General features: G+C 42.8%; 2 protein-coding genes across 5 annotated transcripts in view; both read right to left on the bottom strand.

Moving 5' to 3' along the window:
* Positions 1-3431: 3431 nt before the first annotated feature.
* Positions 3432-6030, bottom strand: LOC116327149 (serotonin N-acetyltransferase-like). Its single transcript, XM_031748651.2, has 4 exons — positions 5564-6030; positions 4874-5115; positions 4398-4552; positions 3432-4305 (listed from the first exon to the last, which is right to left on the bottom strand). The coding sequence occupies exons 2-4, from the start codon at positions 5025-5027 to the stop codon at positions 3937-3939; spliced, it is 678 nt and encodes a 225-aa protein (XP_031604511.1). The 5' UTR covers positions 5028-5115; positions 5564-6030; the 3' UTR covers positions 3432-3936.
* A 1002-nt stretch (positions 6031-7032) lies between these two features.
* Positions 7033-25898, bottom strand: part of LOC116327140 (myosin-10) — a 59692-nt gene continuing 40826 nt past the window's right edge. For 3 of the 4 annotated variants that reach the window (XM_039610950.1, XM_039610949.1, XM_039610951.1), the window contains 35 exons: positions 25479-25542; positions 24891-24989; positions 23666-23809; positions 23451-23546; positions 23155-23273; positions 22228-22380; positions 21861-22034; positions 21610-21783; positions 20170-20284; positions 17203-17396; positions 16747-16868; positions 16044-16113; positions 15723-15883; positions 15532-15640; positions 15287-15418; positions 14986-15192; positions 14688-14825; positions 14470-14593; positions 14186-14357; positions 13284-13496; positions 13065-13209; positions 12766-12972; positions 12107-12211; positions 11695-11847; positions 11365-11613; positions 11015-11227; positions 10678-10890; positions 10436-10597; positions 10225-10353; positions 9993-10081; positions 9701-9824; positions 9060-9268; positions 8861-8969; positions 8586-8758; positions 8275-8431 (listed from right to left, as the gene is read on the bottom strand). In XM_039610950.1, the coding sequence (XP_039466884.1) occupies positions 8275-8431; positions 8586-8758; positions 8861-8969; positions 9060-9268; positions 9701-9824; positions 9993-10081; positions 10225-10353; positions 10436-10597; positions 10678-10890; positions 11015-11227; positions 11365-11613; positions 11695-11847; positions 12107-12211; positions 12766-12972; positions 13065-13209; positions 13284-13496; positions 14186-14357; positions 14470-14593; positions 14688-14825; positions 14986-15192; positions 15287-15418; positions 15532-15640; positions 15723-15883; positions 16044-16113; positions 16747-16868; positions 17203-17396; positions 20170-20284; positions 21610-21783; positions 21861-22034; positions 22228-22380; positions 23155-23273; positions 23451-23546; positions 23666-23809; positions 24891-24989; positions 25479-25542 (5217 nt within the window). Of the gene's footprint in view, positions 8432-8585; positions 8759-8860; positions 8970-9059; positions 9269-9700; positions 9825-9992; positions 10082-10224; positions 10354-10435; positions 10598-10677; positions 10891-11014; positions 11228-11364; positions 11614-11694; positions 11848-12106; positions 12212-12765; positions 12973-13064; positions 13210-13283; positions 13497-14185; positions 14358-14469; positions 14594-14687; positions 14826-14985; positions 15193-15286; positions 15419-15531; positions 15641-15722; positions 15884-16043; positions 16114-16746; positions 16869-17202; positions 17397-20169; positions 20285-21609; positions 21784-21860; positions 22035-22227; positions 22381-23154; positions 23274-23450; positions 23547-23665; positions 23810-24890; positions 24990-25478; positions 25543-25898 lie in introns of all 4 variants that reach the window. The other variant, XM_039610948.1, reaches the window with a different exon arrangement.

Genomic DNA, 25898 nt, shown 5'->3' with positions numbered 1-25898 from the left:
TGCGGTGGTGACAGAAAACGGTTGTTGGGAATGTGTGGCCTCCATGCTGGGATGTCTGCCTGCCAGATTACCCGGTGACTGTAAGGACTTTGTGGGATTATTGCACATGAGCCTGTCTGGAGACTGCAGTAGCCCCACTCTGTGTCCAAAGCCGGGGGGATGAAGGATGTTGCCTGATTGGGTTGGGTCATCTCACTTAATGTAGTTGGCTCACGTGATGATGTAAATTCTCATTTTTTTCAAAGTGACAATTGGAGTTAAATTGTGGATTTCAGATGTTTTTGTGTCTAACCCCATAATGCGTGTCTAATAACCGCCTGCCCATTAAAAAGCCTGCTGAATGATGCAGAATATGGCAGCATCACTAGTGTGTAGCAGCAAAAGTGGCCTCTTTGGACTCACCGATTATTGCCCGAGTGACGTATGCGATAATTGGAAGCTCCTCTTTGTTTTGTTTGATTATTGCCGTTATAATTCTAGACTGCGGCGCTATCGGTTAAACATTGACAATGAGTCTCTGAATTGATTTGGACTCTGTGAATGAAGACGGCAAAGCCTCACATATGCCTGCCCTGCAATCATGCCAGCAACATATCAGCTACTATTTAGAGCACTCTCATTCAGGCAGCCCGTCCCGTATTTGCACTCTTTAAATAAATATAGGCAGCAAATTTTCGGTCTATTGTTGCTACTTGAAATTGATCATTACTGAAAGCATTTAAATATAAAGCTGCAAACCATGAGTTGTCATCACAGTCCTCCACACACTGACAAATCCTTAAATAAACAGCATGCATGTCCTTATGAAGACCTCAGTATCACAAGACTAAAATAAAACGTTCTGCCAGGAGGAAGAAACTCCCATCGAGCAAAATGTGCAAAGGTGCCAGCTGGCTGGAATCAGCCATAAGACAATATTGCTGCGAGCCAACTTCACTCTGCAGATTTCTGCTAGAAGAGGAAAATGTAACTGAAAGAATGTGAAAAAATCTTTAATGCAATCATCCTTCCCAAAGTCTACAACAAGATTTTAAAAATGAGTCAAAAATTGAAATAGTTCAGTTTCCTGGAAAAAAAATCATATTTGAAGAGAACATTTTTATACAGTAAAAGAGAGAGACATAACTTTCATGGCATAAACATACATTTACCAGCTGCTTTATTAGGTAGGTGGCTTTTGCTCGGACCGCCTTTTACCTTCAGAACTGCTTTAATTCTTTGTGGCCCAGATTCAACAAGGTAGATGGCTTGAATCTGAGGGGGACATCAGAGGGTGGGTACACTACGGTCATACAGGAATGAACATGGTCAGCAACAATAGGTGTGATGTCTAAATGATGCTCATTTGGTGCTACGAGACCCATGGTTAACCAAGAAAATATCCCCCCCACACCTTTACACCAGCAGCATCAGCTTGAACTGTTGATACCAGGCAGGATGGATCCATGTTTATGCCAAATTCTGACACCCACTATCTGAATGTCACAGAAGAAACGGAGACTCATCAGATCAGGCAACGTTTAACCGATTCTAGCTAATAAAACTTCTTCTATTGTCCAATTTGGTGAGCTCGTACTAATTGTAGCCTTAGTTTCCTGTTTAGCTGACACAAGCACCACGCAGTGTGCTCTTCTGCAGTTCCATGTTCAATGTGCATTCAGAAATGCTCTTCTGTGGTTGTAATAAATCAGGAAGTGAGTTGGCTTACCATCACCTTTCGGCCAGAACACTATCGCTCACTGGATGTTTTCTCTTCTTCAGACCATTTTCTGTAAAGCCTACAGATGGCTGTGTGGGAAAATGAGCAGTTTCTGAAACACTCAGACCAGCCTGTCTGGCACCAGCAACCATGCCACCTTCAAAGCTACTTAAATCCCAGTTCATTCTCACTCAGATGCTCAGTTTGAACTTCAGCAGGTCACCTCGTTCATGTCTACACGCCTAAATGCACTGAAATGCTGCAATGTGATTGGCTGATCAGATATTTGCATTAACGCACAGCTGATCAGGTGTACCAAATGGAGACTATTGGGTGTATAACTGCACCCCAATCAGTTTTACATTTATTTGCAACTATTTTTTTTTCAAATTTTCATCTCATGTTTTGATTAATAGAAAAACTGCACCAGTTTAATGTCTGTGACTTACAGTAAGAAAAATGCTACCAGTGGCTGGTCAAAACAAGTCATAGCAGGCCTCCTGTTTACATTTTGATATGATACTTATTTTCTAACTATGAGTCCTTCTTGTGTCTAAACAATTTCCAGTAGAGACGTTTTTGTAACGCTTGTAAAGGTAGCTTAAAGGCAGGGTCGGTGGATGCTCTCATCACAGTTTGTCACAATGTCCTTTGGGCACAAGGCGGCATGTGCCTGTTAGTAACTTTAGTAACATCCAATTCCTGTAATACTTCAGTGCCGTGTCCTCATTGGCTGGTTCAAAGTATCCCTCAGAGCTCAAAACTGCTGGAAGAAAAGAAAAATGTTGTGCACCTTTATTCAATATAATAGTTATTATTTAATAAGTTATTATTAAAAACAAACAAAAAACAGCTGATCCTAAGGTGATCAGATGAGACGCACTGACTGATTTTTCACAGTCTGAGTCTTGCATCATTATGTCTTCATACTTCACAAAACTACTGTATGCACATACTTACATACTTACACACTGACAGCTGGGACAGACTAGAGCTGGGTAAGTGGAAGAAAATGGTTGGATTATATTTAAATGGTTTTAAAGTTTTATTTACATTTCTGACGAGTTTAAATCTCTGTGTTTAGTGGCTACAGGTGCAGATTCAAATTCCTTACTTTTGGACCATAATCATCATTTTTGGACCATTACAGGGAAGTGCCAAATCACCAGAGATCAAAATGTGGCCTTCATGACATAGAAAATACGGGGGTCTAAATAAGTACCTGATCTTTAAGGCACAAAGTGTAAAGATAGAATCCAGTTTGTCTCTCACATCAAAGAGAGAGCAATTTTAAACCTGTGATGATTATTCTCCCCATATCATTTTAATATATATTCATAAATGAGCTTACATTCAGACTTCCACTCTGCGGTAGTGTTGATGTGACAGTTCTGGGTCATTTCTGAGGTGACCACTACCAGGTTTGTCCTTCAGAGGGGTGGGAGCAGCTCGTCCTGGTACGTTAGGGGATTACACCTGAGTCGGTGACTGTGTCATGGATTACAGCTTCACCTGCACAGCACACTGTCTACAGCGTGGAGTGCAGGGACAGCTAAAGACAGTGGGTGCTTGTGTAGGCTATGGTTAGTGCAATCTTACGGCAAAGGGAATATGAAATGTCTGAGAGTACAAATTACATTAAAAACGAAACGTTTTCATCTTAAAAAACAGTATAAAACATTTTATTGAAACACTGTAACAGAAAAGAACTTAAAAAATTACATGATTTGTCAAACTGTCATCACAACTAACTCCAACCTACTCTGTTTGTGCTTCTTTAGGTAAAGGTCATTGGTCCTACGGGTTAACTAATCCCCCCTGGCGTTTACAATAGCTAATGCCCCCTAATGGATCTGAGGAGGAGCTGGAGGATGGTGGAGCTGTGACTGAGCTGCTAAAGCCCGGTTTACTGACGTCAGACCACAGTTGTAGGAAGCCCAGGAAGGTGCTGAGCAGGAGACAGCTTTACACCCAAGCGCAAAATCTACCACAAATGCGACATTTAACTCCAGTTACTCACTACTTGACTCTTCTCGCATATTTATAACACGTCACAGTACAGTATACATCCTTTGTTTTATTATACATATTAAAATCATTTCACATGGGATCAAAAGTCCAATAAATCAGAGAAACGGCTGGAAACTTGAGACAAACCCTGAAAGATGCTACAGAGAACAACACTGAATTCCTTCCTCTTAGATTAGAGACAGCCTGCTCGGCCCTCAGTAAGCACTTCATACATCAACGCGTTCGTCAGTCTTTGTCAGGGGCACAGTCAGAGGGTGCTGAGGGAAGCGGATCGCTTCGCTGTTGCGGCGCATGTATGCGTGGCCGCTGATTGGGTACCACATTTCGGTGAAGGTCAGGTTGGCCACGGTGATGGCGCATCGCCCCAGCACCTTGAAGCCCGACTTGCGGTAGAAGGGGATGAGGAAGTCTTCGCACATCAGCACCGCTCGGCGCACGTTGGGCAGGCAGCGGAGATACTGCAGGTAACGCCACATGAGGATGGGACCTTTGCCCTGCTGCCTGAAAGTGCGGTGGACAGCCAAGACGTGGATGTGCACGGTGGAGCCGCAGGGCTTGTGGAGCGTCAGCGCATCCTAAAGTGGAGCGGAAAGGGGAGGTTTAATAATTAGTGGTTATTTTTAACTGTGAAAGGACGGAGAGAGAGAGAAAATGCAGGATATCTTACTGTGGTGAGTCTGTCCTGGTCCCACAGAGAGCCGATGATAAAAGCCACCAGCCGACCCTCCTCAAACCAGCCCATGGATAGCTCTGGGCACAGTGTGAGGAAGTGACGTACTTCATCCAGGTGGAGGGGGCACTCACCTGACACTGAGATAAATGCTGAGAGAGAGAGAGAGAGAGAGAGCGAGTGAGAGCGAGAGAGAGAGAGATTGGTGGCCCGTGCGCAGTAGCGGTTTGGCACAACTTTTACGCACACATTTAGACGGACCAAATCCATCAATTAATCGACTGTGGAGCAATCACGACATCTTTAGTTCATACACCAAGAGAAAGTGCATCACGTGACTTCGTTAAATAAATCGAATCCCCACATTAAACCACACTTTAATGTGATTATAATAACAAAATCATTATTCACACTCAGCAAAGGTCTGAGCGGATTTCTGCGTCAGCATAAGACCCACAGGAAGGATCACTTACCCTCTCGCTCGATTTCAAAGACGCTTATGGCATCTTGCGTGTTGAGCGGTCGGACTTCACTCGCGGGAAGCGTGTGTCTCCTTTGGATACCGGGCGAAACTGAAGGTGGGGACTGCATTGGCTTGATGAAAGGCTGCGCGCCCACAACTGACATTCTACGACACTGCGCTCTCCTCCCCGAAAAAGAGTTTCTGCGCTCTCCTGCTCTCCTTCCTGCTTCGCAGGATCACCTCTGTCGGGCCCTGCGAGGACAACAGGGGGGTTTGGATCCGTATTTATAGAACAGATCTCCCGGCTGTGATTCACAGGCTGATTTGCATTTGAATATTTTGGCTGTCAATGAATGAATGAATGAAAAAAAAAAGGGTCACAACAGTGTAGAGCCTTTTTCCGAACCCTGTAATCAACAGAAGCCATTGTTGGTATTTACCATTAAAACCGACAGACAATGACTGATGACTCACTGAATCACCACTGCTGGCTTTTTTTTCTTGGCTTGTTTACAGGGAGCCATGATGCCCCTGGAGCAGCTGCAGGTGGCAAAAGTTTGCTTAAGTGCTTTTATTGCATTTGATCAAACTATCCAGTGCGGTCAAGTCTGATAAGAAGCAGATTATAACGAAACAAACATCTGTCACCCATCACTTGAACACTTTCCAAAGCAACAACCAGGCTGTGAGCGATACTTACCGGAAGGTGTTGACGTGTAAGTCCGTTAAGGTTTGCGGAGTGACTGCTGAAGCAGCTCTGCGTCTCTCTGTGTGCGTCTCACCTGCTGCACGGCGGACAGCTCTCTTCATTATGGAGTGATTATTACTATGAGTCACATGATGAAGGATTACAGAAGTTGTTTCCACAACTCGGCGCATTACAGGCACTTTATCTCCTCTCTCACTGAACACACACACGCACACAGAGACTCCACTGTGTGTTTTGGATAAAAAGGGAAGCACTGTATGTAAGTGCTTCCCAACACTCCATAATTTTATGTTTGGGCTTTTGATTGAATCACCTAAAAATGTTTAGAGGTGAAATGTCCCAGCTCGTCTGAGGGAGAAGGCTGCTCTGGAATGGCACCAAATGCCTGGCATTGGATGGTCCACACACGTTTGTTCAAATGTTCATGATCAAGGGGCAGCCAATCAGAACAAAGTTGGCTTGAAAGCGGGAGGAACTTGTTTCACACAGAGGATGATCCCCCAGTGTGGGATAAATAAAGATTATGTTGAACTACTAAGCTACTATATTAGAGCCCCAAAACAAAATAAGTGAGAACATAATGGATCCCCTTTAAACACTGCTAAGGTACAGCACTGGAGTAAACTTACTGGACACCGTTGCTGTTTGCAGTTTGGTTTCTGTGCACAGAAAGACAGACAGACATTAAATTACCTTCTAGGGCTGGAGTGGTTACAAAAAAGGTGTAAAGGGGAAAGATCAGCAAGACAATTTTATAAAACCTTCTGCTGGGCTGCTGAAGTGTTAGAAGCGCTCCACCAAAGGGTCCATTTTGGCTTTCACAGTCACAAACTACTGAGGACATTCATCATACTTTACCTTCTTTGTCTTTCTGGTTTTGTGTTAACAGATCCCAGCAGACAGGTGTGTATGGGTTTGTTCTGGTTTTGATTTTCTCTTTTTAAGGATCCGTCACTACAAACTAGCATTCACACACTCACCACATGATGTTCTTCTTTTTTCTTTTTCTTAAAAATGTAGATACATTTTGGTTCTGTTAAACTCTGTTATCTCCGTTGGCATTCACCCTTTTTATCTGACCTTTGAACTGGTTCATGATTGTATTTTGTAACACTCAACACTCACAGGCTGTCTTCCCCAAAACAAGTGAATTGGTTAAACTGAGGAAACACGCTGGCACGGTTCTTGACAACACTGAGGGTGAAAAACGGACAAATACTTTTTTTTCTTGAGACATCTAAAGCTGTTCATCCTAAATCTTCTCGTTTTTATATTAGCTGTAAAGTAAAAACGTGGATGTGTTATTAGTTATTATGCAGTTATTTTCCTGGGCTATATGTGACTCCCAAACTAATAAAGCTTGATGCCTCTGGCGTTGAAGAAGACATCTGCAGCATCTCTGGTTTGAGTTCAGCTAAATGCTCTTTAGTCAAAAGACAAAAAATAGACAAAAACATCAGTGACTGCTGAGGAAACCAGGAGAGTATTGGGCTCCATAGACTTTAATGCATTATAGAACTTCTAAAGACTCATAAACTGTACGTGTCATGAGCAAAGGTACAGTTGAGCAATGTGCAATACTGAGCATTTTGAAATATGAATGGAGTTTGTCTCGTATACAATAGCAGAGATATAAATACAGTTGATGTCTATTGGATTGTTTTTAACTCTTAATAACTCAAAAAGTATAAAAGTTACTGATAAGAAAAGTCATAGCACCCATCTACAAAGAACCCCACACGGCTGACATATCAATCATCGTGGCAACATACACGCTGCAGGAGGACGTACACGCCAAAGAAAATCAGGTTTCCACTAATATAATCCGTTACAAATGTAAATTTATGATTTTTGCTTTATGAAAATACCTTCATGAAATTAAGCATGGTTCAATATATGAACAGTATATGTGGCATAAATGGGTTTAGAGTTTAAAGAGAGCGAAAAAGGCACAGAAGAAGAAGAAGAATGAAGCGAGAGGACATGAGTGCGATTTAGCGCTCACGCCAAATAATTACAAGTCAACACTGACCTACTGTCGAATGTAAGAGAAACCAATGCAACGAAGCAGCTTACACTCACATTTTATACTCATACGCAAGCAAACAATCCTAGCATAGGACTGGAAAAGCAAACAATATCAGTTCCAGTTCATAACTAATATAACTAAACTGAGTCACATGGTGCATGTATTGTAGAGTGGTGAAAAAAATAGCATCTGTTTTCATTATGATGTGCTCCTTTCAAATATTGCAGTGCTATCGTTTTAGCATTTGGAAGCATTCTGAACAGCTAAACGGTGGTCCAGCAGAAGAAAATCATCACCCAGACAGACACGTGTGTGTGCTCACTGAAATATGAGCTGACCTCGATCAAAAAGGGAACTTATTTCTAACTTTTGTGGGAACTAGAGGAGCCGAGCACAGAGCCGGAGTTGTAAGGCGCTTCTTACAGTCTTTAGTGGGGCGGTGGTGAGAGCGTTGGGGGCCCAACTGCTGGTGTCTGCTAAGGTTGAAAAGGAAAGTCAGGATGGCTTAGGTCATGCTGCCTGTGGTTTGAAGAGGGAAATCTACTCAAACTGGGGATGTTTTGGACTTTATGTGCTAAAGTGGCCAGAGGGGTGAGAAGAGGGTCCCTATTTAAGCTGTGAGAGTCCTGCTGTGTCTGTTAGGGCTGACTGAGGGAGGGCAAAGGCTTTTCTTCTACTCCGTTTGTGGCGCCGGGGTCTCATTGGCATTGTTGTCAGTGATCTTGTTTTCCAGCTCGTCGTCGGACAGGAGGTCCAAAGAAGAAGTTCCCTCGACCTGCAGCGGACGTCTGCCTGAGCGACTGGAGGAGAAGGTGATGGGGCCACCACGCCTGTAGGAGGGAGAGGAGCAGAGAGGAGGGAAAAAACAGGAAGACACAAATTAAAATGGAAAATGTCTGCTGCTGTTAGCGATAAATGGTTAGAGTAACAATGTAGCTTTCTTAAAAACAAAAGATCAAGCCACTTTCTCCCTCTCCTCTGTACCTGAGGCGGTTCTTGAGAGTGTGGACCTCACGGCTCAGGCCCTCGCTGGCCTCGGTGGCGTCATCCAGCTCTCTCTGCAGCTTCCTACGTGAAGCGTTGGCCCTTGTGGCCTCCTCTTCAGCCTCCTCCAGCTGCCGCTTCAGCTGCTTCATACGGGAGTTGGCCTTTTCCACCTTCACACACACGGAGACGCGAGACATAGAACTGCTGTTAAACTGAAGCTGAGAACACGTGCAGTGATAAATGCAGCTTATTTACAGCAGCAGTAGACATACTTGCTCTTTAAACTGGTCAGCATGGCGACGCTCATCCTCCACCTGCATGCAGACTTCTTTTAGCTTCTTCTCGGTCCTTCTGACGATCTTGTTGGCTGCCGCTCGCTCCCTTGAGTGGAGAAGATGTTCCATGTGTAAAGTTCTCTGACCAGTTTTGTTCATTAGCTAGAGCAAGAAGAGCGGTGTAGTAAAGTCCTACCTTGCCTCCTGCTCCAGCTGTTCCTCCAGCTGTGCTATTTTGGCCTCCAGGGCAGTGATGGAGGCCTTGAACCTGTTCTTCACAGAACCCTCCAGCTCGCCCAGCTTGGCCCGCAGCTCCTTGTTTTGACGCTCCAGTTGCTGGCGTGCATTTTCGCTTTTCTGGGCTGTGCTGCGCTCTGCGCTCAGCTCTGTAGTCAGAGTGTCCACCTGAGGGAGGGCGAGAAAGGTGGAGTAAAAAAAAAAAATCGTCATTGGAGAAACAGAGAGAATCCAAGTGGACAGGGATGGTGCACAACACAGGTTATGGTTCCTCTCTGATAGCCGAGATGGGTAAAAACCTGCCCTCCTCATCAGTGCTGCCAGACTGAGGTTGACCCCCCCTCATTTGGAGATGACATCTGTCCGTCTTTGGTTTCACATGGATTTGTTGGCTTTTGACATTTACTTAAAAAGCTGCAGTCAACTCAAGGCAATGTTATCATAAAACTAATACACCTCTGAAATGAAACAAGGGCCCATCCATCCTTTCTTACATTCTTACAGCTTCTTGCAGCTCAGTAAACGTTTTAGTCCAATGAACACTTGGATGATTAAAGACACTGAATACGCTCATACTGACATTGCGGTATGACACCAAACCTGCATGGTTGTCTTTCTGAAGCGGTCATTGAGTAGCTCCATGTTGCCCTGCTCCTCTTCCAGCTCCTCCTCCAGCTGGGCGATGCGAGCCTCCAGCCTTCTCTTCTCATCCATCAGAGCGGCCCTGACACAACGAGAAAAATCAGACGTCCTCGATGAACAGAGCAGCTAAAATACGACTGTCGGGGTCATTTTAGTTTTTCTGTAAATTATTATTTTGGTTTTTGAGAATCATTTGTTTTGACTTTTTAATTTTTCTAGTAATGTCATTTCCTAGAGCAGGTGAACTTACTTCCCAGAGGTGCTGTTTGAGATTTCATCTTGCAGCTCATCGCGCTCCTGCTCTGCGTGGCGTCGTCCCCTCTCAGACGCTGCTAAGTCCTGCAGAGCAGAAAAAACAGTCTATCAGCACTTCATCGAACATGAAGAGGGACTCTTGAATGTATAACTGCTGCTAACTGAATCACCGACACCCTGCATAGCAACAAACATCACAAAACGTCTGAGCTTCAGACTGTCCTGACCTCATGTAGCTGTACAATCTCTGCCTCCAGGCTCTTGAGCTTCTTCTCGTTTTCCTTGGATAGGGCAAAAATATCGTCCCTGGAAGCTCGGGTGTCTTCCAGCTCCCTCTGGTAGTCTTTCATTTGGGCCTGAAGGAAACAAAAACAAGGCATGACTGGAGAATAAAGCATAAAAATTCGTCTGATGCAAACACGTGAATAAAATCTGCACCTGTAACTTGCGCAGCTGTTTGATGGCTTCGTCTCGAGCCTTGTTGGCTCCTTCTATGTGACCCTCTATATCCTTCAGGTCCATCTCCAGCTTCTTTCTAGCAGCCACAGCCAAAGCTCTCTGCTTCCTCTCATCCTCCAACTCCGCCTCCATCTCTCGCACCTGGAAGGAGGCATCACAAGTCATTAGTGTGGAAATTATGGGGAACGAACCAACGCAACACAATTAGATTTGATTTGCACCTGCTTGACCAGTGCTCTCTTCTTCTCATCATTCTGGTCGTCCCGGCCCTGCAGGTCTCTCTCATACTGGGCCTTCATGGCCTGCATGTTGACCTCCAGGCGCAGCTTGGCGTCCTCTGTGGCCTGCAGCTCGTCCTCCAGCTCCTCCAGCTGAGTCTTCATCTCCTCCAGCTGCTGCTCCAGCGTGCGCTTTGACTTCTCCAGCTCATGGACCTGATATGTGTGTGAGTTATGAAAAAGAGAAGGAAGAGGGGTGAATGAAAAAAAAGAAGAAACACGTGGATGCAAACTTAAAAGGTCCCCTTCTAAAACGCTGTTCGAACACTGTGCCGCTCACATTCTTGCCCACGTCGTCCTTTGAGCTCATCAAATCTTCCATTTCAGCGCGGAGCTGCTTGTTAATCCTCTCCAGCTCCTCTTTGGCTTCCAGTGCCTCGTCCAGGGCTCTGGCCATGGACAAAGCTTTGGTCTCCTTCTCTCTGGCCTCAGCTTCAGCACGGTCACGCTCCTCAGCGTAACGAGCCGAGATGCTCTTCTCCTCAGCCAGCATCTATCAAGAGAACCGAGTTGTTATTTTAAGAAACAGAAAATTAATTAGTGATAACATCTATACTGTCTTACCTTTAAAACAAAATAATGTATGTACAACAAACTGGCTTGAAATTGAGTCCACTGACATGTTCTCACCTGGTCAAACTTCTTCTGTTTCTTCTCCAAGTTGGAGACGATCTGTCTCTGGTGGTCCAAGTCCACAGTTAGATCATCGAGCTCCTGCTGCAGACGAGTCTTGGTCTTCTCCATCTTTTCAAAAGCGATCGTCTTCTCTTCCAGACGCTGGTTGGCCAGTTCCAGGTCCTTCTGCAGCTTCTTTTTCGTCTCCTCCAGGCCTTCGATTGTTCCGACATCGTCTTCAAGCTTCTTCTTGCTCTCTGACAGCTGCACCACAGAAAAGAAACTTATTTAAAGGACAGTCACATTACTTAAACATTGTTTCCTACAGCAGAAATCATGTCCTACCTGAGCCTGTAAGGTAAACATCTGTTTCTCCAGATTCTTGCGTGCCTCCTCATCCTCCTCCTGCTGCTCCTGCAGAGTGTTTTTCTCCTCTTCCAGCTGGCGAATTCGACTGCTGAGGTTCAGTTTCTGGCGGGTCTCCTCCTGGAGTAGCTCCTAATAACAATGAATATGGATACAGTTATTTTAAAAGAACAGTTTCACTTAAATGGTTTTGAGGCTAAAAGAGGACCCATTACAGTGTGCATATACACTGTAATGGAGGCACTGGAAAAGTTATAAGGGGGTTCACCAAGGCCCAGTATAAGACAAAGAAGCATTTTGTACTTGAATAAGAATAGAAATAGAATAGAAATACTGAGCTGGGAATGAGCATAGGAGGTTCCCTTTAATATCACAGTTAACTTTACGCTACCTGTGTGTCTTGCAGTTGACTCTCTAGCCCAGCGACATCTTTGGCCAACTTGATCCCCTTCCTCTCTGCATCTTCCAGCATGGTAGACACATTGTCCAGCTCAGTCTGTGTGAAGATTTTAAACCAGATTATCTGCTTTAGTCCAACACATTTGAATACAAAAATGACAAGTGGTGAAACAACATGTCTGTGAGCTTATATTTACAGTTTTTCAAGAATCTGTCCTTTAGCAATCAGTGTGTACTAATATAAACTCATTAAATGAAGCAGCTGCTGTCCGAAGTAAAGACTAAACAGCTACAAAAGAATTCTTACAACGTCGACTTATCGTCAAGAGAAAAGACAAAGAGTCACACAAAGAAATAGAACTGAACAGTAAAAAAGTTACACTACAATGAAAAAGGTTAAAAAACCTAAGGTTGGTGGTTCGATCCCTGGCTACTCGAGTCTATATGCCAAAGTATCCTTCGGAGCGTGAATGATAGATAGAAAGCACTACAGAAGAGCCAGTTCATTTACTTTAAGCTTGTGTACATGAACAAGAGGATTTTACTTCTAGAAGAATCCAGATATTTTTGATAAGCTAGCAAATTTAATAAAAATGTGTTTTTCCTCTGCTCTGGTACCTTAAACCAGTTTCACCCCCACCACCACCTCACCTGCAGTTTGTGTGAGCGCTCAGCCAGCTCTCCCTTAGACCTCTCTCCTTCAGTGACCCTGGCCATGAATTCTTGCAGCTGAGCCTCCAGCTTCTTCCTCTTGTGTTCGGACTCTTGCTTTGCCTGCTGCAGACTCTTCACCTCGCTGGCCAACTCCTTGTTGGCAGTCTCTTGGCTCTGTTTGGTCTTTTCCAGGTTAGCCTTGAACTACGTATAATCCATAATAAACATTAGTATTAAATGACTGGGTAGAGCCTATAGTAACTTGTGAATCTGCTGATTGGAAAAAGGTCAGTTACCCTCTTTGCCTGTTCCAGCTGTTCGGACAGCTCTTCTAGGGCTGTGGCATGCCTCTGTCGCATCTCCTGGATCTGAGCCTCATGGTTTTTAGTCTCCTCCTCGATGGCTTTCTTCAGCTCTGCAACCTCCTGTTCACGCTTGGTCCTACAGAGAACATAACAAGCTCTCCCAAATGCACCACTCTTTAAAATATGGATGAGAAATGAAGCATACAGTACCTAAGCTCCTGCTGGGCTGCAGTTGTGTCGAGGGTGTCCTCCAGTTCAGTCTTCAGGGCCTCAAGCTCTTCACTCAAGTCCCTCTTGAGTTTCTCAGCCTTGTTCCTGGCCTGTTTTTCGGACTCGAGGTCCTCCTGCAGCTCAGACAGCTGCGCCTGCAGCTCCCGAATCTGCTTCAGAGCATTGTTCTTATGGCTGACTTCTTCCTCGCTCCTGAAATCAAAGTATTAAAGTGTCTATAATATAAAACCACAATGCCTTTGGAGATATAGGACAACCTCAATGTTCCACTAAAAATAAGCACTAGAAACTTTTTCAGTCATTTCCTCTCTTCTTCCTTCAGCCCGTCTAATTATAAAGCAGAAAAACCATTGGTTGAATGTAAGACGGTTTAGACTTGAATAATAGTTTCAGTGCTTATTCAGATTTGCTTCTCCAAAAATGCCGTGCATGTAATGAAACCATTGGTCCAGTGGGTGGCAGCAGAGGCAGGATCACTGTTGATTCCAAATAAAAGAAATGGATGAATGTAGTATGATCTCACACTTATAAATGACCAGTAATACCTCACAAATAACAATCGCACACTCCAAACACATTCCTGTGCTGTGAGAGTCACGTAGTAAATATCAGCCGGCGCCAGGTCACCAAGCAGAGCAACAAAAAGTGAACTCTAACAATAAGACCACTGTTGTACACCGGTCTGCAGTGTTGGGAGTCTAATAAAACGCTCCATATAAAATGGCTGGTGTGAATGTTTCCAGTGCGCTGACTGCTTCGTAATGCTATGCAACACTTATCTCACTCCTGCTCTAATCACTTTAGAATTTCTATGACTCTGAAGCCCATATTTAGCTCAGTCTGTTCTCATTCTCCTCCGTAGTCAGGCTACCATCTCCTACCTCGCCTGCATCATCTGCTGCTCATCGTCCTTCTTGCTCAGCTGCATTTTAAGTTCTTCTATCTGTGACTGCAGCTCTGATATCTGGTCCTGGAAGTCAGACGTCTCCCCATCCAGCTTCCTCTTAGCCTTCTCTAGCTCCTGCCGGGTCTTCTCCTCTTTTTTCAGCCTCTCTGATTATAAAACACAATAAAACATCGATTTAATATAAGACGGTTCTTTTAACAACCGTGCTGTAGAAGTGATAGTTTGCTATTCTACAGATGCTATGGTTCACTTGTTTACCCTCCAGGTCGACCATCATCATTTCCTGCTTGTTTTTGACCTTGCCCAGGTTCTTGGCCTTCTCTTCCTCTTCAGCTAGCATCGAGGTCACCTCATTGATTCTGTCCTCAAGCAGCTTCTTTTCCTAAAAATGAAAAGAGACAGACCCCTTAATGCACAGCTAACTTTCCAACTCAAACATGAATGCATCCACCCTTTTAGAGGCATCTTCCTCTCACCTTGAGGAACTTGGAGTTCTGGTCCTCCAGCAGCAAAATGTCCTCTTCGTATTTCTTCATTTTAGCTTCAGCCGTCACTTTCTCCAGCTGCAGCTTCTGCCTGGCAGCCTCCTCCTCATCCAACTGTTCTTCCAGGTCCTACGCACAGCAACAAACATAATGAGCAAACATATTTTGCACTGAGTAAGTCAGTTATATTTTAGAATATACTTGTTTTTTTTAACATTCCCTGCTGTTACATAAGTAATTGAGAGACAAATAATATATTTCTCCTTGCATTAATGCCCTGAAGGCATACCTGGATATGGGACTGCATCTTTTTCTTCTCGTTCTGCAGCTCTTGGCTCCGCTCTTCTTCTTCCTCCAGCCTGGACTCCAGGTCGTGGAGGATCTCCTCCAGCTCTTGTTTTTTGGAAGCGAGACGAGCTCTCATCTCCTCGGCCTCTGCGAACAGCTCTGTCTCCGCTTGCAGCTGCTCGGCTAAGATGTTCTTCTCTTCCATTAGCTACACATCGATAATGTTAATGTGTCGACTGTGCACCTTAGAGAGTTCAACATTAAAGCGAACACCTGATGTTATTGCTTTAGTTGTAACCAACCTGCTGATGTTTTCTCTCCATCTCCACCAGCTCTCCCTCCACCTTCATCTGCTTCTCCTTCACTTTGACCAGCTCTTCATCCTTAGCCTGCAACTCCTCTTCCTGCCTGGTCACCTGCAGCAGGGGCTTCACCTGTGGGTACAAACGAACAGTAGCAGCAAAACCAGAGGGACTCTGCTTTTGCACAACACTGACTACTACAAACTCTTAATAATTATCAGCACTGAGAAATGACAATTACACACCTTAGTGAAGAGTCTCCACCACTGCCAGTGACGCAGCTTTAAGTAAGCAGCACAGTTTCTCTGGAGAACCTTTAGCGCACTGAGCTGCTGCTGTTTCTTAGCGAAGGCCCTGAAGAAAACCGAGAAGAAAAGAGAGACAACAGTGAGATTTTTGTGATCAAATATATAGAAACAACTCTGTTTCTACTTACTTGCGTGCCAGATATCCTCGACAAACAGCCTGGAAGTAAATGATGATGTCTGTGATTTTCAGGTCCCTCTCTTCCTCTAAGTGAGCGAGGACTCCGGCCCTGAAGAAGATCTTACTCTGGCCAATTCGGAAAAGGTTGCCATCCAGCTCTAGGGCTTGAATCTACCATTTAGAGGGAGATGAGGTGAAGATGTGGTTGAAACGGAAATAATACTGTTGTCTATTCATGATTTATTTATAATCATTTTAATAACAAGGTGACCTTTACTTCTTAGACTGCTCCATGTAAAGATAAATCACAGGAGTTTGGACGGGTCCTTACCATTCTCTCACAGGCCTGCTTGCCATCCATGAAGCCCTTGGGAATGGCGTTAGGAGTGAGGATCTCATACCTTGTTAAAAGAAAGAAACAAGCACCATCACTGAGTGACAAAATGTCCTGCTAATATTATATAAAACAGAATGAAAGACAGGACCGAGTCCTTTGTTTCCTGTCAGGTAGAAACTGCTCACATGAATCCCTTTTTTTAGTTACATCTGTTCAACTTCTCGTTAATGCAAATACTTAATCAGCCCAAGAATAACCAGACTTATTTGAGCTGAGCCATCCACAGTCACCAGATCTCAGTCCAGTAGAGCATCTTTTGGATGTGGTGGAACTGGAGATGCACCTCATGGATGTGCAGCTGACAAATCTGCAGCTGTGCGATACTATCATGTCAATACAGATGTTTCCAGCACCTTGATGAAGAATTAAGGCTGTTCTGAAGACAAAAAGTGGTCCCGCTCATTACTAACAAGCTGTGCCTGATAAAATGTCCAGTGAGTGTTTATTTTAACATGTAAATCACACTATTTTATAGCTTTCTGTCTCTCTGTATTAGCCCTATAACAGAATGGCAACCAGTTCAGCATGTACCCCACCTCTGACCCAGTGACAGCTGGGATGGATTCCATTTAGCTTATTCCAAACCTTAGTAGGAACAGATTAAGGTGATAAACTGAGACACTGATTAAAAAATGACCTTTGTCTGAACTCCTGGAAGACGATGCGGTTGGGGAAGCCCTGTCTGCAGATACGGATCCCCTCAAGCACACCATTACACCTCAGCTGGTCCAGAACCAGGTGGGGGTCCAGTTTACCAGCCTGGCAAAGCAGGAAGAGGAAAAATAATGAGATCAACAAAGAAACATGAGAGCATGAAAAATATTATGTAAAGCTTCTGTATAAATAGCATTTTTTTTTTTTTTTAAATTTGGGTTAAATGAGATCTGTTTCCATGACACTGCAGTGCACGTGTCCTCCTCTCAGCCAAAAGCATCAGTGCTTCTTGCCTGTACTCACGATGATCAGTACAAATGTTTCTCATCTCAGTGCAAGCATAAATAAGTGAAGACATTTAAAATTCCCCACAGAATTTGCACATTTGTTGGTAGTGACGAACTCCCAATTTTGCTGATGGTTATATTTTAAAACTGACCCTTTTTTCATGGTTGGGGATGATGCAGCGGACAAAGTTGGGGTTGGTGTTCCTCAGTGTGGCCATGAGCTTAGACAGTTGCTCCTTGTACAGCTGCCCCACGGTGCGAAACATGCCCTTCTTGGTCTTGTAGGCAGCACCAAACGCCGTCTCATTCATGCCCGCAACCTGGTCCAGTCCCACTATCCGGTCAACTGGTAAAGAAAAATTAGTTGAAGAGGATTACAGATAACTAGATTAAAGGAGGAATCCACAGATGCAGATATGATTGATATGATCTGCTATTTACATAAAAGAAAAGAGAAAAGCCGGCAAATTCTTTCATGTGTATTTTAAAACTAATGTGAATGTTTATCAGGAGACGCTGCCAATAATGGCTGACGTGTTCAACTCAGCTGGGTTTGCTCTTTTCTGTTTTTATAATACAGCATGAAGACAGACAACACTGTTACCAGACCAGCTGTGAGTGATGACCATCTCAGCTAGCACACTACTTAATTGTCTTTTACTCTTAAATGCTTTTAAAGCAAGATCTAATGGATTTAAGTCCACAAAGCAGCAGTAATGTACTTCAGATGATCTTCTAAAAGCCGTACACACATGAAAATATAGCTAAAAAATGGGGGTGTGGTAGGGAATAAGAAAAACTAGGATCGCTATTCCTTTTTTTCTGTCGGGTAAGATCTAGATATGAATGTCTTTTATAATTTTCTGTAATTTTTTTCTGTTAATTTGGCCAAAATGAATCAATATGCAATCACATTTCTTGCTCTGGGTTTGCTCGGTGGTTTAGTAAACCAAAATTTAAATATGTGGTGGCACTCTGATGTCATCTAATAAAGGGAAATTCCATATAATAAACAGAAAGAGCGAGGTGCTCATAAAGGCTACACAATATTTCCTTTGGATGAATCCCACACACACTTCCTTCTGCATAAGACATTTGCAAAGCAGATTTTTAAGAAACATTTTCTTACATCTGTAGTTACTTACTAGCAGTTTCTGTTCTTCACTCTGCTTTTAGATTAAAGCACAGCTTAGAGGATTGACAGTGTGGAACTATTGTCAGATGTTTATCACTGTGCACATGATCACCAAAAGTTGCATAAAACTTCAGAAACAGACCCCGTTTAAACATCTTCGTTCACATGTTTACAAACTGTGATATAAAGATAAACATCGCCAGAGGAATTATCAGTGCTAGAAATCATATTCAAAATGTAAACAAACAAAATGAAACAAAAAAAGATTTCGCCACAAAGACACAAATTCATGAATTTTTATAAAACATCACTTTGTTCTCAGGATGATGGCTTACTTGTGGCTGTTTCTTTTATAAGCCTCTCTGCATTTAATCATTAGTTATTATTAATCCTTTTCTCCCTTTCTTCGTCACCCCTAACCGGTCACAGCAAATCGCTGCCCTTCCCTAAGCCTGGTTCTGCTGGAAGTTTCTTCCTGTTAAAAGTCTGTTTATGCCTCCCACTGTCGCCGAGCGCTTACTCAAAGGGGGTCGTTGGGTTTGGCGTTTTCTCTGTCTGTGTTATTTTAGGGTCTTCACTTTACAATATAAAGCAACTTAAGGTGAGTGTGATCTGGCTTCATAAGAATAAAATGAACTGAACTGAATCTTGTCATTTTACAAAAGCTTCAGTCAGATTCACACACGTCATCACAACAAAAAAAACATCACCCTCATGTTGAAGAGCTATTTCTTGTTAGTTTTTTTTTTAATCATATCTGCTTAATGTCTAAGTAAACTAAACACTTTTTTGTTAAACGGTAGATTGTTAATCACAGCATTCTGTGAGTAATAAGGATTGATAGGATGTAGTTATTTTTCCTTTTGAAGTGTTGACCCTAATTCTGAGTGTGCAGCCCATTAATTCAGTGAGCATTTTTTTTAAATCCTTCATTTGGTACACTAGAGCCTGAATCAACTTTAAAATGGAACCAGCTGATCAGGCATTTAGTGTCTGAGATTTTCACAATTTGTAAAATAAGACTTCACAAACAATAGATGTCAGAGTATTAAGAGTGGCAGTAAACCACCAGCATCAATAGAAATACGTATGAGAGGTTTTAAAGCCATGCAAAGCTGGAGGAGAACTTTTTGGACAGGTGCACAGTGCAGTCATGACAGGACAGGAAACCAATGAGACCGCCAGTGCAGAGCATGAGAAGCAGCCAGTGGTTTACAAAGGTTAAGTGTTACTATCATTCACCTGGAGCTTCATGGAGCCCAGACACATTGTCATAGAAAGAGGCTCTCTGAAACGTCTGAATGTCTACAGCAACAGAGGCACAGACAGAAGACAGGACAGTGAGAGAGAAAAAGAAAGACAGCAAGCATGCAACACACACACACACACACACACACACACACACACACACACACACACACACACACACACACACACACACACACACACACACACACACACACACACGCTTTCACAGCACTGATTAGCTGTTATTAAAGAAGACAGAAGAGTAAATATCAGTGTTATTACCATGTTATTAAACTTCTCATTAATCAGATTGTTACTTCCACAAAATCTGAACAATAATGTTAAGGGCCACAGTTAGCACCTGAAACACTAACAAGGTATTTACTGGTATAATTTGCAGTTTTAGCACCAAATGTCATTCAGCTCATTCGACTGAGTGTACTGGCTGTGGTTTAACTCACTTACACTTAATGTTTCTGCTGGCAAAGCCTTTCCCCCATTAGTGAAACCATAAAACACACCTCTAGCTCTGAGAGAAAGCGTGAGAGGAGAGGAAGTATATTTCCCTCCATGAAATATGACATTCACTCAGTTATAGCATGTCACATTGGAACTTATGGTGTGTAATGTCTGTCTGAAGTGGTGCTGAGAACAGAGAAATACATATAAATACACTTTGTACAGGTGAAGACTCAATGGGCTTTTTCAGGCCAGCACAAACTTCTAAATGACTTACCGTCTTTCCAGAGCTCGGCCACAAACTTGTCAGTTGACTGGTGCAACAGCGTGGCTACATTGTCATTCAGAGGATCCATGTTCTTCATAAGCCATTCATCAGCTTTATAGTCCACCTAAGCAAAAACAGTGATCGGCATTGCTTAAGCACAAAAAATGCTTTCATGTGTTTTTATATGTGTAAAAAAAACAAAAATCAAAGATGTGAATACCATGAGGGCTGTGACCTCCACCTAAAACCCACACAGGAAAAACAGCTAAGCATCAAATCAGGCTTTATTTATGCAAATTTGGCTATAGGCCATTCATTCTCTTTCCTGTCTTTTATCTTATACGGCAGTGTAACTGTATAAATAATAAAAAGGCTTTCAAAATCCACTCTCAGAGGAATGGTTTTCAGGCTCTGATTAACTGCCTCTGCTCTGTTGCTTCACCTGTCTTAAGTGACAGCTAGGTCTGGCCCTGTTTCCAAATACCACGCAGCCGTTGTTTTAACTTACAGGCAGCACCAGATGTGCTGTGTGAGTCCATTTCAAACCACAAACTGATATAATACTGTATATGATGAGATTCACAGTTGGATATTATATTTGACTGGCGGCACAGTGAAGAATCGCGGCGGCACAGTTGGGTTGGATTAAGTGTCTGAAACAGGATAATGACCTGTATGTGTTTTTCAAAAATGTGACATACTACGAACAGTGCTGGACGAGAGTGGAACATAACAAGCAAATTACACGGCCGGCAACCTAACATGAAGAATGTAAGAGCCGCATATGGGTTTAATCAGAATCCAGGAAAAGCAAACTTGCTATGTTTGTACTTATTTTCCTCTTCGGTATCACTCTGTCACAGAGGATTTGTTTGCCTAAGTTCAGATTTAATGTTGGATCCAGTTTTGTGAGCTGGATGTGAAATATTTATCCGAATCCACATTTTTCACCCGTTTCTCATAAGGACTAATGTTAAGCTGACTGGTGGTCTTCAATGAGCTTGTAAAAACATGTGCAATTCAGAAAAAGAAGCAGGTAAACAGTATTCCACGCATCAGTGTAGCTGTGATATCAGATGTCAAGCGCCTCCTTTGGAATGCCGCGGAGGATCATTTTTTCCATACAGATGGCAGAATACCACACAAAGGTGAAAGTTCACATCTCAGTTATGCAACCGCAAGGCATCAGGCACTCAATCTCACACCAATGTGAACCAGATGTTTGGTTCCAGCAGCAGCAGCAGCAGCGGCAGCAGCACAACAACAGCGCTATTGTTTTAACGCAGTGACCTGGTTAAACTACGCCACCACAAGTCTCTGCCACAGAGAAAAGCAACAAAGTCGTTGGATAAGGAATGCACAGAGCTCGCAGAAGGATTTAAAGCTATAAAGGAAACAAAGATAATTGCTTTCGTTTTGATTTTTGTCTTCCAAGCCTGATATACGTACCCTTCCTGCATAGTGGATGATGCAGAAGTCAGCTTTGTCCTTGAGTTGACGTGGCTTCTGAAACTTGCTATGTGTGCCCAGCTCCTGCAGCACTTTGTCTACAAACGTCTTGTCAGTGGCCTTGGGAAACCAGCACTCCTCATCCAGCAGCGCGAGAATGCCAGGGGGGTTATTCTGAGGAGATATATTTAGTGAATAACCGTGTATTTAAAAGCAGACACGCTGTCATACATGCACACAAGCACACTGACCGGTCTCTCGATGAGGTCGATGCAGGGCTGCAGGTCGAGGCCGAAGTCGATGAAGCTCCACTCGATGCCCTCCCTCTGGTACTCCTCTTGCTCCAGGATGAACATGGTGTGGTTGAAGAGCTGCTGCAGCTTCTCATTGGTGTAGTTGATGCACAGCTGCTCAAATGAGTTCAGCTGGTAGGAAAAAAGTGAACAGCAGAAGTAAATCTTTGCTATGTTTCTTTTTACATGTGATTTATTTCTTCGTTTATCCTTCTGTCCTGTCTGTTTTTATACTCTTACAAGGGAACAAAACTACATCTGCCAGACGTCAGTTTGTATGTTGCAGAAAAGCATCTGTCACTATTAAAAGCACCACAAAGAGCACCTCAAAGATCTCAAAACCAGCAATGTCCAGGATGCCAATGAAGGACGCCCCCTGCCGTTTGGTCCTATCCAGCGCCTTGTTGATGCGATGGACCAGCCAGCGGAACAGCCGCTCATACGTCGCCTTAGCCAAGGCTTCGACAGCAAAGTCAGCCTGAGGTAAAACAAAGAGAGCAGAAAAGTGCGGAGAGCAACATGAATTATACATGAGACACACAGACACGAGCGCAACATAAAAAAAACACTGCGTTGTTGTTTTAGTCTGGAGTGTTGGAGCATGACGTCAAACAGTGGGCCACATTTAGGACAATCCATTAGCCAGCTGGTGGACCAGTTCAAACATATGGTTTGAGTTTGCAAAAACGAAGTGTACCCTTAAGCACGCTGGAAATTAACCTTTTCAGCTGCAAATAAAAAGGCAAAAATGAAATACAAACATAGCTAATAAAAAACATTTAGTTTATTAAGTTCTTATAAAAACAACTTAAAATTCAACTAAACTGATTACTGATTTGGATTTTTTGTAATCAGGAATATAAAATGTTTCCAGACTTTGGTTTCCAGCTCTGAGGATTTTTAACAATGCTGCTCATGCAATAAAAACTACTTGAAAAGTTTGAGATTTAAAACATTTTTAAGAAAATTTGTCATGATTTCCTGACATTCAATAAAATAATGTGGAGATTTGCTTAATTATTCTCACAGTTTTACACTAATGTTCTGGGAAGATGCAAGAGTCCGCTTGGGACAGAGTAACAAAAACGTCATCAGAGGTTAAACGTGAAGCTCCGTGTGGATGTCTGCATCTTCTCCATTTTGCTTTGGTCAGGTGATCTAACCCATACACTACAAGGCTAGAACTACAAATATATCCTCCAGGTGGACTTTCTGGTAAGCTAGTACAACCTGGCCATAGATGGCACCTTACCTGTTCTTTGGTCTGTGCCTTCTGCACATAGTCTCGGCCCACTTTGATCCTCGGGGTGAGGATAGCTCTGGTAAACTCCATAACATTCATTCCAAGCAGGTGGCAGAGCTTCTGTGCCGCTGGGAGAAGTAGTGAAAACAAACCATGCCACTTATTTATATACAACAGAAATCAAATAATAAAGAATACAACGAAAGGTTGTTTTGTTTTACATAAACCTGCTGTATTTAAAAGCTTTTTAAATCAGAAACTGTGAGAAGAGTTGTGTTTGTTTATTTCGACTGGATGTCATTTACCTGTATTCTCAGGCATGGAAGCTTGATCGGTGTTTCTCTCCTTTTTAAAAACAATGTTTCCGAACTGCAGCACTGCAGAGACCACCTTCAACATGCCTGACAAAAATAGGATGAGATAAAAACCTTACTGAGTGCCAGGCAACGCCTGAGGAAAAGCAGTGTCTGAGGAACCTGGATTTCCAAAGGAATGGAGCACAGATGGAACTATAACTCACAGACGATCTCGTCATGGGAGAAACTCATGATGTGCATGGCCTCCATCGTCTCCTGGAAATTCTCCTTGTCCTGCTGGCCCGGAATGGGAATGTTACCATTTGACAGGAAACGGTAGTTGTTAAAGCCTTCGAGGAGCAGATCCGCTAAAGAAGGAAAGGAAAAAAGAGATGTTCTTTATACTGTAGAACATATTTTAAATTAAGGATGATGGTAAAAGCAACTTTAATTGTTTTTTCTGGAGTTTGGACGGCTCTGGAGCAGTGAGCATGTTGGGGCTGGACTTAAGGTGATTAAAAACATCTAAGTACTCCTTTCTGAATTTTAATGATCAGTGGGCATCCGCTTGATTTTGCACAATAGGCATTTGTTGGTGTTTTACTGTGTACATCTAAAATGTATCTGCAGAACTCTGCATGGAAATTCTACTGTATGTTCATCCAGGGCAGGATGATACTATCAAACATTTCATCTCTTTCCCCCATAAACACAACATTTGATGACCTCCACTCTACACTTAATGACAAGCTTTGAAGCTTTGGTATTAGAATAGTTTCCGTGTTTTTCCGAGAGCAGCTGCATGGGCAGAGACCATCTTCGTTAATTTCTGATACCCAGTCATTTTGTTATATAAGCCGGCCTGAAATATGACAGAAGCTGCTCAGTTCAGAAAAGAGCTTCAAGGGTTACTCATAGTTGGCTTTCAAGTGGAAAAGAGTTAAACAAGATTTTACTTGGAATGTGAAAGTTATAACATTTGTCTCAGATGTTTTATTTTTATGACATTCACTAATATCTTGAGCTTCCTAATGCTCTTATTGGAGTATCAAGGCAGGTACAGCTTATCCTGTGTTAAGTGATTTGATTATTTATGGTGAATCTGTTGATATTAGTTTTTTCAATATTTACTGACAGGTTCCAGCTCTGACACCATTTATCTGTCCGACTGTGGCTGTAATCTTTGTTCAGTAGGAGACAGAAGAACAAGCTGATCAGCATAAAACAGAGATTTCATCTCCTGATCTAAGGGGGAAAAGCCAGAAACAGCACAATGATCCAGCTGAATAACAAGTTCATTTGTATACATATAAATATATATGTTAAGTAAAGTGAGACTCAGGCTGAAACTCTGACAAACTCCTTGTTTGTCTACAATTTTAACAGCACACCAATTTAATCAGTTCACTCTCTCTGCTCGTGCTTTGAAAGCAGTGCACAGACACTCACTTCGAAGATGCTCTCCAGCCCCTGCCAGCAGGCGATAGAAAATATGAAAGGTCCTCTCATCTTTGGCCTGTCTAATGGCTCTTGACTTCTCCAGAAGATCTGAGAACAAAAGTTAAGTCCTGACAAGGAAATCACAAAACTAAAATATGACTCTGTGGTTCCACTAATGAAGAAGAAGCTCCTGTTTTGCCACATGCAGTTTGACTGGAAAGGTTTACCTCTTGCAATTTTTGGTAATCCTCTGTTTCCAGTGGAGGCCAACCAATAAGTTGGGAAACTATCTTTAACGTTTTTTTGTGTTAGAACACAGAAATTTCATCTAAAAAATTAGACTTGTGTATTTGTTTTCTCACCACTAATAACAACACATAAAAATGGGGAGTAACAATACCAGTGTTGCTTCTCTATAGCTCATTGTCCTCGTGTTTATTCTGGGAAATTACATTCTTGTGGTTAAGCACAAGCTCTGGTGATACATACAACCTTCACTGCTCTCTTATCTCAGTGAGCATCCTCTCTTTTAGCCCTTTATTTTTAAACATTGATTTATCCCTTTGCTTCTTTAGTCCCTGCAAATAATAAGGATACAGGTTTCAATATTGGCCCCAACAATGTAGCCTGTGACGTCAAAGTTGATTCTGATGAACTTTCCCTGCAAGAAACAAAACACTGTTAAGAGAAATTAAGACATTTGTTGAACTTCGCAGATAATCACAAAGCCTGTGATGCATGAGTGTTTATACGTTATTATGTATATGTGTATTTGCAGCTGTCCTCTATTTATTTTTTCTCCCTCTGGGCACAGCTGCGTTTTAAGTACCACCTTGTAGGTCCTTGCAGATGACAGAAATGTGGTGAAGAACAAAATGTCTATATTAGGAAATACCAGGTTGACAGGTCAGAAAGAATCTCAGGCATGTGTGCGGTTTCCTGACAGTGATTGTGAGCAAGCGTGCGTGAATATTTGTGCCCATCTGTCTCCTGGTATTCACTGCTCTGCATCCCAGA

Source organism: Oreochromis aureus, linkage group 4 (assembly GCF_013358895.1).
Source record: "Oreochromis aureus strain Israel breed Guangdong linkage group 4, ZZ_aureus, whole genome shotgun sequence".
Lineage (NCBI taxonomy): Eukaryota > Metazoa > Chordata > Actinopteri > Cichliformes > Cichlidae > Oreochromis > Oreochromis aureus.
This window is presented reverse-complemented; position numbering and strand designations above follow the sequence as displayed.

What these genes read in the sequence shown, in the direction of transcription:
- LOC116327149 (XM_031748651.2), bottom strand. Translation starts at nt 5,027, where the DNA reads ATGTCAGTTGTGGGCGCGCAGCCTTTCATCAAGCCAATGCAGTCCCCA. An exon ending in CTTTGAAATCGAGCGAGAGG is followed by an intron (nt 4,553 to 4,873) that starts GTAAGTGATCCT and finishes TCTCTCTCTCAG; the next exon opens with CATTTATCTCAGTGTCAGGT. An exon ending in ACCAGGACAGACTCACCACA is followed by an intron (nt 4,306 to 4,397) that starts GTAAGATATCCT and finishes GCTCCACTTTAG; the next exon opens with GATGCGCTGACGCTCCACAA.